This window comes from Penicillium hispanicum (genome assembly GCF_028827665.1).
Source record: "Penicillium hispanicum strain IBT 35686 chromosome Unknown utg000006l_segment0_segment0, whole genome shotgun sequence".
Lineage (NCBI taxonomy): Eukaryota > Fungi > Ascomycota > Eurotiomycetes > Eurotiales > Aspergillaceae > Penicillium > Penicillium hispanicum.
In genome coordinates, this window is record NW_026623198.1 from 163372 (window position 1) to 179972 (window position 16601).

At 55.3% G+C, this 16601-nt stretch overlaps 7 protein-coding genes across 7 annotated transcripts; 2 read left to right on the top strand and 5 right to left on the bottom strand.

The window, feature by feature from the left end:
• Window positions 1–63: 63 nt before the first annotated feature.
• Window positions 64–2105, top strand: N7459_006410 (putative alpha-L-rhamnosidase A; the record flags this gene model as incomplete). Its single annotated transcript, XM_056945578.1, has 2 exons — window positions 64–1170; window positions 1230–2105. The coding sequence occupies 2 exons, from the start codon at window positions 64–66 to the stop codon at window positions 2103–2105; spliced, it is 1983 nt and encodes a 660-aa protein (XP_056797577.1).
• Window positions 2106–3607: 1502 nt separating this feature from the next.
• On the top strand, window positions 3608–6679 carry N7459_006411 (ATP-binding protein; the record flags this gene model as incomplete). The annotated part of the gene is made up of 2 exons (XM_056945579.1): window positions 3608–4298; window positions 4374–6679. The coding sequence occupies 2 exons, from the start codon at window positions 3608–3610 to the stop codon at window positions 6677–6679; spliced, it is 2997 nt and encodes a 998-aa protein (XP_056797578.1).
• A 632-nt stretch (window positions 6680–7311) lies between these two features.
• N7459_006412 (malate dehydrogenase) lies at window positions 7312–8527 on the bottom strand (the record flags this gene model as incomplete). The annotated part of the gene is made up of 4 exons (XM_056945580.1): window positions 7312–7905; window positions 7981–8225; window positions 8291–8408; window positions 8462–8527. The coding sequence occupies 4 exons, from the start codon at window positions 8525–8527 to the stop codon at window positions 7312–7314; spliced, it is 1023 nt and encodes a 340-aa protein (XP_056797579.1).
• A 383-nt stretch (window positions 8528–8910) lies between these two features.
• N7459_006413 (golgi SNAP receptor complex member 2 family protein) lies at window positions 8911–9796 on the bottom strand (the record flags this gene model as incomplete). The annotated part of the gene is made up of 4 exons (XM_056945581.1): window positions 8911–9351; window positions 9403–9584; window positions 9644–9743; window positions 9794–9796. 4 exons carry the CDS (start codon window positions 9794–9796, stop codon window positions 8911–8913), a joined length of 726 nt encoding a protein of 241 aa, XP_056797580.1.
• A 534-nt stretch (window positions 9797–10330) lies between these two features.
• Window positions 10331–11018, bottom strand: N7459_006414 (uncharacterized protein; the record flags this gene model as incomplete). The annotated part of the gene is made up of 3 exons (XM_056945582.1): window positions 10331–10364; window positions 10442–10908; window positions 10968–11018. The coding sequence occupies 3 exons, from the start codon at window positions 11016–11018 to the stop codon at window positions 10331–10333; spliced, it is 552 nt and encodes a 183-aa protein (XP_056797581.1).
• Window positions 11019–11676: 658 nt separating this feature from the next.
• On the bottom strand, window positions 11677–13680 carry N7459_006415 (putative phenol 2-monooxygenase; the record flags this gene model as incomplete). The annotated part of the gene is made up of 5 exons (XM_056945583.1): window positions 11677–11756; window positions 11809–11925; window positions 11993–12149; window positions 12208–13092; window positions 13132–13680. Coding segments are annotated over 5 exons (1788 nt in total), but the record flags the coding sequence as incomplete, so codon positions are not given.
• Window positions 13681–14615: 935 nt separating this feature from the next.
• Window positions 14616–16258, bottom strand: N7459_006416 (putative pyruvate dehydrogenase complex, dihydrolipoamide acetyltransferase component; the record flags this gene model as incomplete). Its single annotated transcript, XM_056945584.1, has 3 exons — window positions 14616–15680; window positions 15747–15945; window positions 16149–16258. The coding sequence occupies 3 exons, from the start codon at window positions 16256–16258 to the stop codon at window positions 14616–14618; spliced, it is 1374 nt and encodes a 457-aa protein (XP_056797583.1).
• Between the last annotated feature and the right edge of the window lie 343 nt (window positions 16259–16601).

A 16601-nucleotide genomic window follows, 5' to 3' on the forward strand; every position in this document is an offset into this window, starting at 1 on the left:
ACTTTCCTTACTTTCCAAATAAACGACTTCTGATCTTGAATGATTGTGCCCGTCTTTTCTGCTATGCGATCTATCGCCTCCTTGTTGCTACTCTCAGTAGTAGCAGCCTCTGGCAACGTGCCGTACGAGCAGTATATCCTGGCTCCGACATCAAGAACATTGATTCCCGCCTCGGTCCATGAAGTGAATGGGTCGATCACCAATGCAAACGCTCTGACGCAGACTTCGAGCGGCAGTGCCATTTTCCATGGTGTGTCGTCAGTGACCTACGATTTTGGCAAGAATATAGCCGGTCTGGTCTCTCTCGACGTCGGTTCAAGTTCGTCTCCATCTGCATTCCTTGGGGTCACATATACCGAGTCCAGTCTCTACATTAGCAGCGAGGCGTGTGATGCCACTGCGGATGCGGGCTTTGATGCTCCGTTATGGTTTAACGTTGGTAACGTTGCTGGGACATATACTCCAGAGGAGAAGCATCTGCGAGGTGCATTCCGCTATCTCACGGTGGTGAGCAACACGAGCGCAACAGTTTCGCTGCATTCACTGCGCGTCAATTTCACCGCTGCTCCCACCCAGGATCTTCGAGCGTATCAGGGTTGGTTCCATTCGAATGACGAATTGATCAACCAGATCTGGTATGCGGGAGCATACACGAACCAGCTATGCACAATCAATCCAACACATGGTAATGCTCTGGTCCATTTGGACAGTATTTCCTCCTCGGACAACATTACACTGCCTCAGACCGACACCTGGTGGAACAACTATACAATTACAAATGGCAGCAGTACGATCACCGACGGCGCTAAGCGCGATCGTCTGGTATGGCCAGGCGACATGTCCATTGCTCTCGAGAGTATTGCAGTTAGTACCGGCGATCTGTATAGTGTCCAGATGGCGCTGGAGTCTCTATTGGCCCTCCAAAAGTCCAACGGTCGCCTTCCCTACGCAGGGAAGCCCTTCAGCGACACTGTGAGCTACACCTACCACCTCCACAGTCTGATTGGCGTGTCCTATCTTTATCGCTTCTCGGGGAGTCAAGACTGGCTATCGCGGTATTGGAATCAATATGTGCGAGGAGTGCAGTGGGCCTTGTCCAGTGTCGACAAAACTGGCTTGGCCAATGTCACCGCGAGCGCAGACTGGCTGCGCTATGGCATGGGAGGTCATGTACGTTGACATACCATTATCCCCGGGTTTGCTCCTCGTATTCCTCTAACGCACTCTAGAACATCGAGGCCAATGCCATTCTATACTATGTGCTTGAAGATGCACAACAGCTCGCCCGCGAGCTCAACAAGACATCATCTCTCACGGCACGATGGGGCCAAGTCGCCTCCGGAATCAAGTCCGCCGCCAACAACCTGCTATGGGATCACGAAGCCGGGCTATATAAAGACAACGAAACGACGACTCTGTATCCGCAAGATGGGAACTCATGGGCTATCAAGGCCAACTTGACACTTTCCGACGACCAAAGCAAAACCATCTCGCGTTCTCTCCAGGCCCGCTGGGGTCCATATGGAGCACCAGCCCCGGAGGCCGGCAAGACCGTCTCGCCCTTCATCGGCGGTTTCGAGCTGCAGGCGCACTATCTCGCCGATCAGCCGGAGAGCGCGCTGGATCTGATGCGGCTGCAGTGGGGCTTCATGCTGCAGGATCCACGAATGACCCAGTCGACATTCATCGAAGGATATTCCACAGATGGCTCGCTCCATTATGCACCGTACACCAATGACCCGCGTATCTCGCATGCCCACGGCTGGTCCACCGGTCCAACAGCCGCGCTTACCACCTATGCTGCGGGTATCCAACTCACTGGGCCTGCTGGGAACACTTGGAAGATTGCGCCGCTGCCTGGAAATTTGACGATTGTGGATGCCGGCTTGGCCACTTCGCGGGGGACATTTTCGGTGGTCTTTGAGCGTAGTGCTGATGGGGGCTATAACAGACTCTCGTTCCAAACGCCCTCTTCCACGAGTGGGGAAGTCAGTCTTCCCGGCGCCTGTGGTGAACTGAGGTCCAAGACTGGGCAGCGAGTGAAGCTTGTCAATGGAGCTGTGACCAGATTGCAGGGAGGTAGTTGGGAGCTGTACAGTCAGTAGATCCTTTGATGTACGGCGAGTCAGACGCTGTGCCTGTTCTCTCCGTATTTTGTGCACTTCACCGCTATTCAGATGGAAAAAGAAAAAAACAAAGAAAACCCGTGGACTCCTACATCAGAGCAGAGCTCACTGACATTGACAATGCTATATTGGGGTGTATCAAGACACCGGTCTCATTCTCAAACAAAACTAAACCCCTCAGGCAGCAACAGGCATATGCGTTTGCTATGTGAAATTCCCGAGTGGCTGAGACCGACAGGGGAAGCTGGAACATGCAGATGGTATTTAAGTGAGGCGAAAACGTAGATCGCACCATATACTGCTACCTAGGTAGCAGCATTCAACGTATCAAGATACTGGATTCTGTCGCTCGGCGATGAGATCGCCCTGCCATTTTGCACTAACCATTGATGCTGCTGCCCTCTCATATACACAATAGTTCATTTTGGTCGCCGGCTTGGCAACTCTCACTTATCAAGGTTATCATCGACGCCTCAGTCATGGGCGTTGTCGTGCAACATTGTTTTTATGGATTTCATCTGTACCTTTGAGGCTCTCCGCGCTTTGATATCTGGAGTCACCACAGCCCGGAAACAAGCGTCCTCCCAGTCGATCTAGAGTTAGATGGTACTATTCTACTCCAGACTGTATCCTCATTTCGTTCTACGAGTTTCCGGAGTTCATATTCACTGTAAAGCGGTTTCCGACGGCGTGCGCACCAGCACCGCCGGTAACGAGCATGGTCAAGTTTCCCCTGATATAGGCGGGTTAGGCAGTTTGATGGCCGAAATCCGCAAGCTGATGATTTTCCGAGCGTTCTCAAGGGCGTGGGATGTACCTGATATAGCACCGCCCCGACGAATCTCATAGAGCAGCCGAGCGCATCGTCAACGCAACCAGTGATGCATCCCGCCCTCCGGAGGCATGATTGTCAGCATCAGTATCCAGAGGTGCAGAACTCCCAGCCTTGAAAACGAAAGTATTATCGCATCACCTTGGGCATCCACGTAGGCTTGCACGGGACCCCTGTGGGTATAATTGCGCAAACCCGGCGGAGCCGCAGCGCTTTTACTGGCAAATCGTAGCCGACGCCGCCGATGCAGCGGGCGTCTGTTGAGAGTAAAGAGGGTGAGATATAGGGGCCAGCACATCGACGACGCCGTGGTTTAGGCGTGGGACCCGCTCATTGGCATCTCATTCGCCGTGAGCCTGCACCGTGATATGTCTGCGCATCCCCAAGCTCAGACTTAAACCCACCCACCTCCTCGTCTCACCCCGGCGCATCGTGCATATTCTTTTCGTTCTACCATCTCTCCTCCGTTCTCGGTATCGATTGATACTCTCCTGATTGTTCTTTTCCCGCTCGCTGTGATCGCTTCAACTTTCATCACGCCCGGACAGTTGCTGATTCTCCCCGGACCTTGTGTTGGTTCCCGCTTCTCAGCTCCACTTGCCGGCCTTCTCCACTGTAAGCTTCAAGAGCTAAGCTCAAGCTTGCCAGCATGGCCGACACGCCTGCGGACAACGCAGGCATCAAGGATGAAGTCGAGCCGCCTCCGGAGAACGCCAACTCGGCGCGGCCGAGCACCCCGGAAGTGGCGGTCAAAGACGCCGGCATTCCCTCTGTTCCCGCGAGTGAGGCTTCACCCAAGGCAGCGGCGGCATGCGAGGAACACGCCGAGTCCAAGATCGACAGCCCAAAGCAAGAAATGCAGCCCGAGAAGAAAAGTGACGAAGCCGACAGCGCCTCGCAATCAGATTCAACTTCGGAATCGTCATCCAGCGAGTCGGAGCTCAAACAGATAGACTCCGAGGCCATTGCCAGTGAGTCTGGGCCAGAACGACGCAAGCGCCATCGACTGCAGTCCAAGGGTCGAGGCAAGCGTTCCCCCAAGGACAAGAAGAAAAAGAACCCCCCGCAACAGTTGTACAAGCAGGTGGAAACCGACTCCGATAGCTCGAGCAGCGAGTCTGATATTCAATCGGAATCGTCCCTGGATTTAGACTCTTCGCTGGATGAAAAGGTGCTGCGAAAGCTACTAACAAAGCTAAAGACCAAGAAGCGCGCGAAGAAGCCGCGCGATCAGACCAATGACACGCATGGATCGAGCGATGCCGTCAACGACCGTCGGCGTGAGAAGCGCACTAAGAAGAAGCCTGGCTCCAAGGTGGAATTCAAGCGGGTGGATGAGCGTAAGTCGTGACTATGGCAGCGGTGGCTGGATGCGAAGAAAAAGCATACGCTAACTTCCTGTGATTGGGACGCAGTCTGGGATACCTCGATCCACAAGTACAAACTAACGGAGACCGTCGACGACCCGGCCGCAGAGGAATGGGAGCAGTACATCTTCACTGTGCGACGCAAATTTGACTGGGAAAACAAGTACGTGGGCACGGCGGTCGATATCAAGAGCAAACCCCTCCGGGAGTCGCTGGGCAAGGTCATGAAGGGCGTCAAGGGCATCAGTCTCGTGGAGGACCCCCCCAGCGTCGACCCGAACATTCTGTTCCTGTATCTGGGGGAAACGCACAAGTACATGCAGGACCTGAAGTGTCAATCCCGGAGCGAGAAGACGCAGAAGGCGCGCAAGATCGCGGCAACGAAGGCGGCCCATCTGAAGGTGCTGGTCAAGTTTCTCGACACTGACTATGCGGACATCAAGAAGACTCTCTATCCACTGCTGGAATCCAACACCATTACCTTTGATCTGTTGTGGGCTCTGTACAAGCCCGATACCATCGCATACATGACCACCTATGGCAGTTCCGACGAGCCGCGGGCCTTCAAGATTGAACAAGCGGTTAAAAGCTCCTCTGTCCTGAAGGGCCATTGGTACAGCGTGGAGGGCCGCTACCTGGAGTACAATGGAAAGGAATTTGGCTTCGGCAACATGTCCGCGGAAGTGGAATTTTTCCAGGGCGCGCGCAAGATCACCAGTCTCTCTTGCTATCCAATCCAGTATCACCGCGAGCCGGAGGCTCTACGAAACCTTCTCATTGAGCGTGGCAAGCGCTTTGTCACTCTCCGCGGGATGAACTTCCTCTTCCACAAGGGCATGGCTTTTTACAAGAAGAAGCGCTCCGCCGTGATCAAAGTCAACATCAATGGTCGAGTCATGATCGATCCGGCCATTCATCGTCGCTTCAATCCGAATTACCCCATCAGCACGGTTCGTCCTGAGGACCCGGATATGATGGACTCTGAGTTCGGAACGAGCGATTCCGAGGACGACACAAACGATGGACGCTTCTGGGCCGGATTTCGATCCGACTCGGACAATTGCGCTTCAGGTGCTCAACAGACTCTCTACAAGGTCCTTGAAGGAGCAGATGGGGTCAGTCGAGTCGTCCAGGTGGAAGCCGACGAGAAAAGCTATGGAATTCAGAAGGAGAAGATGGACCCCATCGACGGCAGCGCAGCAGGAGCCCAAGAAGGAGGCCAGGAAGAAACCCAGGAAGAAACCCAGGAAGAAACCCAGGAAGAAACCCAGGAAGAAACCCAGGAAGAAACCCAGGAAGAAACCCAGGAAGAAACCCAGGAAGAAACCCAGGAAGAAACCCAGGAAGAAACCCAGGAAGAAACCCAGGAAGAAACCCAGGAAGAAACCCAGGAAGAAACCCAGGAAGAAACCCAGGAAGAAACCCAGGAAGAAACCCAGGAAGGGTCCCAGAAAGGAGCCCAGAAAGGAGCCCAGAAAGGAGCCCAGAAAGGAGCCCAGAAAGGAGCCCAGAAAGGAACCCAGGAAGAACACCAGGACCGCATATTCACCGAAGAGGAGCTGCTCATCGCGAGCCCCGTCGTGCTCGGCTTTGCCTTTTCCGAGAAACTGTGGCTTGAATTCACCGTCTCCGGCATCAGTGACATCAAATGGGACGGCGATGCCTTCGACTCTCTCGTCCTCCCCGACAACCAGAAGTCCATCGTCAAGGCCCTGGTCGAGTCGCACACCTTCCACGCCGCCGAGAACATCGACGATGTGATCCAGGGGAAGGGCAAGGGCCTCGTAGCCGTCCTCCACGGTCCACCGGGCACAGGCAAGACACTGACCGCAGAGAGCATCGCCGAGCTACTCCGACGACCGCTCTATACCGTCAGCGCCGGCGAGCTGGGCACCGACTCTCGCACGCTCGAGGGCGAACTGAACAAGATCCTGGACATTGGACACTCGTGGGGCGCCGTTCTCCTCCTCGACGAAGCCGACATCTTCCTCGAGCAACGGTCTGTCCACGATATCCACCGCAACGCGCTGGTCAGCATCTTCCTGCGGCTCCTGGAGTACTTCCAGGGCATCCTCTTCCTGACCACGAATCGGGTGGAGACATTCGATCCGGCCTTCCAGTCCCGGATCCACGTCGCCCTGCGCTACGGCGAGCTCACAGCCAGCGCAAGGCGGAGCATCTGGAAGATGTTCCTGGACCGAGTGCGCGCCATCGAGGGCGTGCAGGTCGCCACATTCACCGAGGGCGATTACGATCGTCTTTCGCGCCGCTCGATGAATGGCCGACAAGTAAGTTGCTCCTTAGTGATCGTTGCCTGCGAGGCCAGCCGAACTGAATCGACTGCTCTTACTTGATACTGACGAAGTGACAGATCAAAAACTCGGTTCGCACCGCCCAAGCGCTGGCGGTCAATGAGAACGTCCCGCTCTCCATGGGCCATATCAAGCAGGTCCTGGAGGTGGCGGAGACGTTCGAACAGGACCTCCGTGGTGGATCGGGGTACCTGGAGGCCATGCGGAGCTACACCTGAGACAATTCAGGGTGCAGGGACTGGGCGGAGGAAGGGTTGACGACACGGACAGGCGAGTGTAGTGTAGAAGAGTGGACCCGTCGCACCCTTCGCGGGCTGAAGATGGGACTGCCTTCCTTTACTTAGGCACTTGCCTTCCCCCTTTTGGGGATTATGTTAGTTAATCCATCTCCCGTTTCCCGGTCGACTCCGGGCTCATAGGAATGATGCAAATAAAGACCAAAGCGAAGGATATCTCAGATCAATCTGAGAGCGCAGTAGAAGTAGGAGTCCGTGGCGAAAAACCGCCTAGGGACTAGGTTCACAACTTGAGAAGTCTACGATGGGAGATATGGCGGATTAGACCGATATTCATTATAGCACGCATACCGATCTAGAAATACATATGGAAGCGGGCTAGGAAGCTCTGTTACGCAACAAGGAACCCAGACGTCAAAGTGTTAGTACAGGAGCTTCTTAAGGGTTGGCTTTGACGAAGTCAACACCCTTCTGGATGTTCTTCTTGAGGTCAACCAGGCAGGCATCGAGGAGCTTCTGCTCATACTCGTTGATCTGGCCGACGGGGTTGATCTGCTCAACGCCGTTGGGGCCAAGCTCGACCTTGGAGGCGAAGAAGTCGATGCCCTGGTCCTTGTACAGAGGGGAGTCGACGAAGGTGGGCTCGATGACGCCCTTCTCGCCCTGGGCGGCGCGGAGCAGGGACTCGGCGAAGCGAGCACCAGCCATGGCCATGGAGAGAGTGGCGGAACCAGCGCCGTCCTTGGCCTTGACAACCTCGTCACCACCAAACTGGATGCGGTTGACGAGAGCGTCACGGGCCTCACCGGCGATGGAGGGATGGCCGGACTGCGAAAGCAGGGGCACGATGGTCACACCGGAGTGGCCACCGACAACGGGGACCTTCTCGCCGGAGGGGTCGGTGGTCTGGACCTGGGAGATGAAGCGCGAGGCACGGACAACATCCAGGGTGGTGACACCGAACAGGCGCTTGGGGTTGTAGACACCACGGGCCTTGTACACCTCCGAGACGATGGGGACGGTGGAGTTGACCTATCGTGGGGACAGTAGAATTAGCAATTGATAGAAACACGACACCATTGTTGACGGAAAGAGGGCTCCACGTACAGGGTTGGAGATGACCAGAATGTTGGCCTCGGGGGCAGCCTCGGCAGCGGCCTTGGCGAGGTCGCGGACAATGGAAGCGTTGGTGTTGAAGAGGTCATCACGAGTCATGCCGGGCTTGCGAGGAACACCAGCAGGGATGAGGATGATCTCAGAGCCCTTCAGGGCATCGGAGAGACCAGTAGCACCGGGGTTGTAGCCAGTAACGGTGCTGTTGGTGTTGATGTGGCTCAGATCAGCCGCGACACCTGGTTGAAACTACGTCAGAATCCAGCCAAGCTTCAATGCGAAGCCAATCAAAGACACGACTTACCAGGGCCACCACGGATATCGTAGAGGGCAAGCTCAGACACGCGGGGGTTGAGCTTCAGCAGCAGCGACAGAGGCTGGCCAATGCCACCGGCAGCACCGAGGACAGCGACCTTGGAGGCCTAGGGAGGGTGGGTTAGCGCGCAATGACAAAAGGACGACCACGGCATCATACCTGGCTGGCCGAGGCCGAGAAGGCGCGCTTCTGGAAGAGGTTGAAGGTCTGACGAGCGGCAAACATGGTGAGTGTGTACAGGTGGGTGAGCTGGAGAAGAGAAGGAAGAAGAGAAGGGGAGGGAGAAAAGTTGGCGCCCGGTGAGCGTCTCCACCCGCACTTCCGCCCTCCCGATGCTCAACCGATGCTCGGGCAAGACCGTAACGCAGTTGCGCCATGCGCCGGCCATTCTAATTAGCCTGTGCAATTGCTCTGCATGCCCATTTCTAACGCCATTGGCACATGTGAGATCCATGAGGAATTGACTGTCCATAATAAGGTCTACCCTGGTCACATTGCAATTGAAGTCGCCCAACAAGAAACGCCGTCGCTGATGAAAGGTCACATAGAAACAAAGAGACCGTTCCCAAATCCAATAAGCACAGACTACGAGGTATACAGATGCCAGGCTACCCCAGGAAGTGCAGCACGGCCCAGCAGAAGAGAAAGAAAACCACCACGCCGCCCCAGAAAATCCACTTGTCTTGCCGGGCGCGTCGTTCTACCATTCGAATGGTATCGCCGCTGACCCCAAGCGTGTTGGCAACGCTGTATAGCCGGCGTTGGGTGCCCTTGAGGATCTCACGCTGTTCGCCAAGATCCGCCAGTACAGCACGTCCGCGGTCCAAGAAGTCATCGAGCTGGTTGTGGGTGCTGGAAAAGAAGGATTGTTCGCGCAGCGCATGTGCTTCACGGCTCTGGTTGGCTGGTCCCGCACCGAAGCTGAGTCCAGAGGAGGGGGCAAAGGCAGAGGATGTAGATGGGAGTGAGGATTGGGCGTAAGGATTCTCGGGGGTAGCAGCATGGTGTGGGCGGCGACCTAGAAGTTCGTTGCGATTGGTAACCGATTGCTGCGACAGTCAGTATGGGTATCACATCAACAGATTAGCCATGCAACGTACTGTCTCCTCTCGCTCTTTGCGAAGCCGGTCAAATTGTGTTCGGTAGTCTGCAAGTTCGCTGCGGAAATTCTTGACCCGGTCAAACGCCTTCTGTTGCTTTTCTGGGATCAGTTCCTTCTTGGAAAGGGCAGAGTAGTCGTCAACTGTGCGGCTCAACGATGCGAGAGACGCAGCAATCTGGCCTATGGGGTACACAGGTCAGTCTCGTGAGATAGCGCATTGGCAAGACATGGACACATACCTTGAAGCGCGGGCGAAGATGTGCCTGGTGATTGAGAAAATGTGTCCAGGTCCCGCCGAACAGCTGAGGACTGCTTCAAGGCCGAGTTGAAGAGAGAATTCTAAGCTAGATCAGCAAGAGCCCCCAGTGTATTGGCCGAGTGGCACCTACCATCTTGTCGGCGGTGGTGGCGCGGCCACGTCGATGGTATGGGCGTCGCGACCAGTGAAGGGGGGCTTGTATACACAGGCGATCCCGCTGGAAGATCACAGAGAACCGGAATCCAAGCCGACTGGCGGTGGTTCTCAGAGGAAGAAACAGACCGTTCCCACCACGCGAAGGCCAGATGGTTGTTTTGGCCACTGACCGCCTTCCGGCCCAGCTCTGACGCATCGAGCGTCACTTGAAAGCTAGCCCTGGAGTTATTAGTTAACTATGCAAAATGCTTGATTCTCCTACGTCACAGCCTCCCTGGCTGGTCCTGGGACAATTTTAGAGAACTTCTCTACATAGAAGTCTTCTACGGTCCTTGCGCCTTCATGTCGAAAATGGTATCGTTGAGGCTACTAGTACAAGCCAGACAATCCGACCCGACTCCGTTCTCGCCAAAAACACGGAATGCAAACCTCAGAAGAGCAGGGATGGTATATCAAAACGGGACAAAAGGAAGCTCAAGAAGCTAGAGGGTGCCGTGTCATCATACGACCCTTATTTAGGAGGGTACTTGTTCTGCAGGAACCACCTAAAGAAGCGTTAGCCCTGGGCGGCTTCCCCAAGCGGTGTCATGCCACTCGAGTGGCATCCGCATGGATCACTCACTTGCTAACAAAGTAGTCCACCGCACCAAGAGCACCGACGGCGCCGGACCACAGTCCAACCAGCTCCCACGACAGCTTGCCCTCCGCGTGCTTTCGGTACGCACCGAACCCCACACCGGCACCCAACAAGGTGTACAGGACCGCGTTGCCAATGTAGACAGGGTTGTCCGAGTTGGCAGCCAGTCCACTGCTCTTCGCCTTGCGAGCCTTGGCCTTCTTTGCGGTCTCGTCGCGGGCGCGCTTCTGCTCGGCCTCGGCGGCCTCATGCTCGATCCGTTCCGCCTGGGTGGTAGTCTTGATCCCCTGGCTGAGGAAGTCCGAATCCACGGTATTCACATGTCCCGAGTCGACATCGATCAGCGAGGTGGTGCTCTCAGATTCATCCTTGTAGACGCCACCCACATTAGGAGCGCGACTAAGTCGGGGTATTAGTATGTATACTAGGAGGCAAGGAGCTGAGATCAACCACTTACGCCTGTGGAGAGTTAGCCTACAATCTAGCACTCATAGCAGCTTGGAACACTTACATCCTCGGGGGACTGCTTGGGGCCCTTGGCAGCAGCGTCGGCGTAAGACATGGCGATCCGACAGGCGAGATATGATCTCTGGTGTCAGCGGTAGTAAAAGGGTCAAGGAAGAGAAAGAGACAGAACAGGACGAGGCGGGGAGGGTGATTGGCCAAAAATAAACCACAGGATGGTCGGGTTAGGAGGGGGGAATGAGCTTTTATACCAAACCTGGAAACCTTGGAAGCTCGGGGCGTGACATCACGTCATTGATTTGGCTGCGACCCTCGATGGAATCTCACTCTTCCCCCTATCAGGGCCCACGCCGTGCATCAAGATGATTGCCAGACCTCACTATATACTTGCCATGTCACGATCCGCTTTCCAGAAACGATGAACCATGTCCATTGTGGTTTGTACTCCCATCCACCGCGTGAAGATCCGCGCAATCACGGGTCTCCGCCGCTGACGTTGTATGCCGCGGGACTGTGGATACTGAAGTATCTACAGATTATGGACAATATCCACCCATGCGCTCCAGTGGTTCTAGATCTGAGAATAATTTCTGACGTGGGTTTCCAGTGTTGCAGATGCAGGTCCTGTCTTTGTGCCATATCTGGTCTACAGTCTGCTGTCAAGCGAGATTGCTGCTGCACGATAGCTGTTCTCGGTACTGCATCGCCCCATATTAGCTATCTGCAACATTCGTCATGAGATCGGAGCGACCAATCTACATTTGGGGCTTGAGGAATCCACCAAAAAACTGCCCAATCTCCTGATAGTCGTCGATGCTCATCACCGCAGATACATCTACCACCCAGGCATTAATAACGAGACACGAAGCTCTGGGAGGGTTGCTCACATTGATCCGGGCGGACGATGATAAGCACGCCTTGTTTTGGCTCAATTCCCAGGAAGTCGTAAACATGACCATGGCCCTCGTTGTAACTCTCATCATCGTAGTAGATCTTGTGTAAGTCTAAACAGTGGTGAGATGCGATCGATCGGGGCGTACAACATGATCCTACCTCTGGTCTGATTCTTACCGGCCACTGGGTAGAACCACTCTGGAATCTGTTCTAGCTCAACCTCGTGGCGCTTTCCATGGCCAACGATAATTGTCTCAATCAGACTGTCGGGGTCCTGCAATCCTGGCGTGAATGTGTAGATCGGACCATTATGCGAAAACAAGTATGCTCCCAGCTGCAATACCCCCTGTTAGAACACCATATGCATCTAACATCCTTCCCTCAGAACATACCGCATTCAATCGATCTCGGTTTTCGGAGAGAGTCAAATCACCCACAAAAGCCATAATGCGCCATCTGCCATCGGACTTGAGCGCCTTCATGAGCTGCATCGGTTTCGAGTCGCAGAACCGCACAACCTGCGCACTGGGCATTCGCATACCAACAGCCACATTGGCCGCGAGCTGTGTGGACTGCAACGATGTGGTGATCGATGACACTTCGTACTTGGCTGTTAGTCCAGCAGTATACTTACTGGATTTTATGAAACCCTCCTGAAACTCCAAGGGGGTGGCATGAGCTTCGGAAGAGAAGAGCTTGGCGAAATAGCGATCGAACTTGATCAGATCAATGGCAACCTTCCGCCGTTCCAGGACGTAGGTCTCAAGCAGCGAGGGGCCGGCTAGACCGGTCAAGACTTCACCCAGCTTCCAGCCAAGATTGTATCCATCCTGCAAAGAGACGTTCATCCCTTGGCCAGCTTTAGGCGAATGGGTATGACAGGCATCCCCCGCGAGGAAGACTCGGTAATCCTTATGGAAGAAGTCGGCATGGCGCTGGCCAATCGCATATGCAGACCACCACACTGTCTCGATAAACTCGACCTGGTATGGCTCAAGGATGGTCTGCGCTTGGTGCTGCAGGTTCTCTAGTGTCACGTCCTTGGCGTTGGTTCCCGGGGCAAGCTCGATATAGAACCGAGTCAAGTTTTCGCTGTCGCCCTCGCGGGGAATGATCAGGATATTCCCAGCCCCGGAGCGAACCGTGGACTTCTTGCGAATGTCTGGGAAATTGGTCCTGGGGACCATATCCATCACCCCCCAAACGGCATCACTGCTATCACCGATCATTTTGTACCCCAGGGCCTTGCGCACCACGCTGTGGGCACCGTCACATGCCTATATATCTTGTCAGCGACAGGTCAATCCCCTTAGGACATCAGCACTCGCCAGTGCATATTTGGCAGCGAAAGTCCAAGTCTTCCCATCATTTTCAGCGGTCACCACAACCGGGTAAGCCTCCGAATCGGCCGCGGATGTACTATCGACCTGGACATCAGTGACAGTATAGCCATAGTCAATACTCTGGCCATTGAACTTATGCATCAGCTCAACAAACAGCTCATTGATTCTCGCTTGGTTCAAAATCAAGTGCGGTTGATGCGACAGTCCCGGCTGAATATCAGCAGCGCGCCCCATTCGCTGAATGGAGCCGGTGCCATTGTCCGCCCAGAAATTGACCTCGAGCACATGGTACGCCTCTCGCAGAAGCTCCTCGCCAATCCCGAAGCTTTCAAAGATCTCCACGGTGCGGCACTGCACGCCATCGGCCTGGCCCATCTTCATCGGGCCCGCACGGCCTCCAACACCTTGCAGCGGACGCCGTAGCGAGCGAGCCAGGCTGCGGCGCAGAGGCCGGCGGATCCGCTGCCGCAGATGAGCACATCGACTTTTTCCATTCTGATGCCAGCAGTGGCGTGTACGGTTCTAGATGCGAGTGGGCGAGTGTGTGCTGACGATCCCCACGGGGAGACAGCCTTATTTATACATAACCGTCCGGGGTTGCTGGGCCGGGTCGCATCCCGAGCGCCGCTGCGCTACATGGCCAGCGGATCACCGCGACATGTTTGCAGCGTCGTCCCATATATAATAGTAATTCGTGGTTATCCTCAACTGTAGTTTGTGATGATGTGTCTGAGAACTGATAGAGAGCTCGATCTCTGTCAAAGGCCGGTCTCAGAGATGGTATCAGCAGTCCGCCCTCCGGGTCGACGCCTTCGGGTGCGTTCCGCGCATCATTCCCCAATGACCACTTCGACGGGCGGGGAACGCAGCTGCATCGGCGTTATTCCGTTCTGGAGTTCGACGATGTCTGGAGGTGAGCATGTCTGATGATTTCGCGCCTTCGCTGGACAACCTATTTCTTTTTATATGTTTCGACTTAGTATCGCGTCCCCATTTGGCGACTCTAGAGATCTGAGGTGATAGATGGGTAATCAGACCTGACATGGAAGAAAGAAAGAAGGAAAGACAGAAAGAAACGGGTTGAAAAGGAGGCGTTACCATCGGATGGAGATCTTGAGGTTTGCAGACGGCAACTCTATAGATGGATGTGTACATTGTGTTCTTACGCAGATACAGCCAGATTCATTGGCTACCGATGAGCTTGCATGATATGAAAGGAGCTTGGTAGGCAGCGAGGCATACGCCTAGGAATCGAAGCAAGTTTGAGCCCGACTACGACAATCCATGCATGACCATATCTAAGGGCAATCATCTCAGTGACAAACATAAGAAATGGATTGACGTTGCTAAAAACCAAACGAAGAAAATGGACCTATGCTGGTCTAATCGGGGCAAAAAGGGTTTTAATACAGATTACAGGGTAGTAGTCGGCGCGAGGATGCTTCGGCTTCGGCTTCTTACAGCAAAAGCTCGAGTGGGTTCTCGACAACCTTCTTCAGCTCCTTGATCCACTCGCCGCCAACGGCACCGTCCACAACCTTGTGGTCGAAGCTGCCGGTCACGATGATCTGGTCATCCCACTCGGTCACGGTGCCCTCCTCGGTCTCGACGGGGACGGCAACCTTGCGGACGGTGCCGACAGCCAGGATGCCGGCCTGAGGAGGGTTGATGACGGCGGTGAAGCGCTCAACAGCAGCGTTCATGCCCATGTTGCTGATGGTGAAGGTACCGCCCAGGTACTCCTCGGGCTTGAGCTTGTTGTCACGAGCGCGCTTGCCCAGGTCACGGATCTGGTTAGAAATGCTCGACAGACCAAGAGCGTGGGCGTTCTTGACAACGGGAGTGATCAGACCGCTGGGGGTGGCCACAGCGACGCTAATGTCGGCGGTGTTGTGCTGGCGAATCACAGCCTGGCCGTTCTCCTCAATCCAGCTGGAGTTGACCTGGGGAACCTTCAGAAGGGCAGCGGCGCAGGCCTTGACCAAGAAGTCGTTGACCGACAGCTTGTACTTGCCCTCGGCGGAGGCGTTCAGGGCCTGGCGCAGCTTCAGGAGCTTGCTCACGGACAGGGTGGTCGACACGAAGTAGTGGGGGTTCTCGTGCATAGACTGCTTCAAGCGGTTGGCGATGGTCTTTCGCATGGAGGTGATGGGGATGTCCTCGTAGGTGGGGCCAGCAGTAGCGGACACGGTGGGCTGGTATTTCTCGACGTCCTCCTTGGTGATCTGGCCACCCCGGCCAGTACCCTTCAGAGCCTTGACTGGCACACCCTTCTCCAGAGCCAGGGCCTTAGCAGCAGGGCTGATCGAGGGCTCACGGTCCAGACTGGGCTGGAGCTTATCGCCAGAGGTCTCGGGCTCCTGAGCGACGGGCTCCGGAGCAGGGGTAGGGGCGGACTCGGTGCTCTTGGGCTCCTCCCTCTTCTCGGCGGCCGGGGCAGCCTTGTCGCCACCAGCGTCCTCCAGGGAGAAGGACTCGAAGGCAGCGACATCGGTGCCCTCCTCGACCAGGACGGCAATAGGCTGTTAAAGGGAAGATGAGATGTTAGAACTCTTGACGCCGGCGGGGAAGCTCGGGAAAATTCTTACCGAGCCAACAGCGACGTCCTTCTCGCCGGTTTCCTTCAGGACTCTAGCCAGAACCCCCTCATCCTGGAACTCAAAGTCCATCTGTGCCTTATCGGTCTCAATCTCCACCAGCACATCACCGGGCTGGAGGCTGTCACCAGCCTTCTTCTGCCATGCGCCGATGTTTCCCGCGGACATTGTCGGCGACAGCGCCGGCATGCTAATGATAGTGTGCGGAGGGAAAGCTATGGTTCCAATCATTGTCAGAAATCTTTGGATATGTGAACATGGGTAGGATTGAATTGACCATACACTTCGAGGCGTAGAAGCGGGAGAAGACGGAGAGGGTGGGCAATTGAGATCTGCGCGCGTAAAACCCATCAGTATCAACCCAGGAGCGGCATGTATATTGGCGACACATACTGCATCACCTCCTGGAACTTGTAGGAGACCTGGGGGCGCCGCATGGAAGCAGCGCCACGGGTCATGAACATGGCACTCGGGGTGCGCATCCGGACAGCGGCAGCAACCATGATGGCTGGAATTGCCGGCGATTGTGTGCAAATAAAGGGCCCTCGACGCGGAGATGGAGGAGAACGGTAGATTCCGGCGCAAGGAAGACGTGAAGGGCCGGGAACGGGGGAGTTGGGGGAGGAAAGATGGCGTCTACAACAGGAACTTTTCTGTTGAGCTCCTCAAGGTTCCCGGTGAGCGGTCTCTCCCGAGTCACGTGAGTCGGCTGACGGCACGGGCTGAGTCAGCGGGTGCGTTAGTCCCGATTCGGAGAAGACACGCATCCCCAGGCAACACGCATCGGCCGAGTATCCCGCAGCGTCCTTTGCTGTCTCGTCGTTCCATGTTTTTGCTCTGATTTGC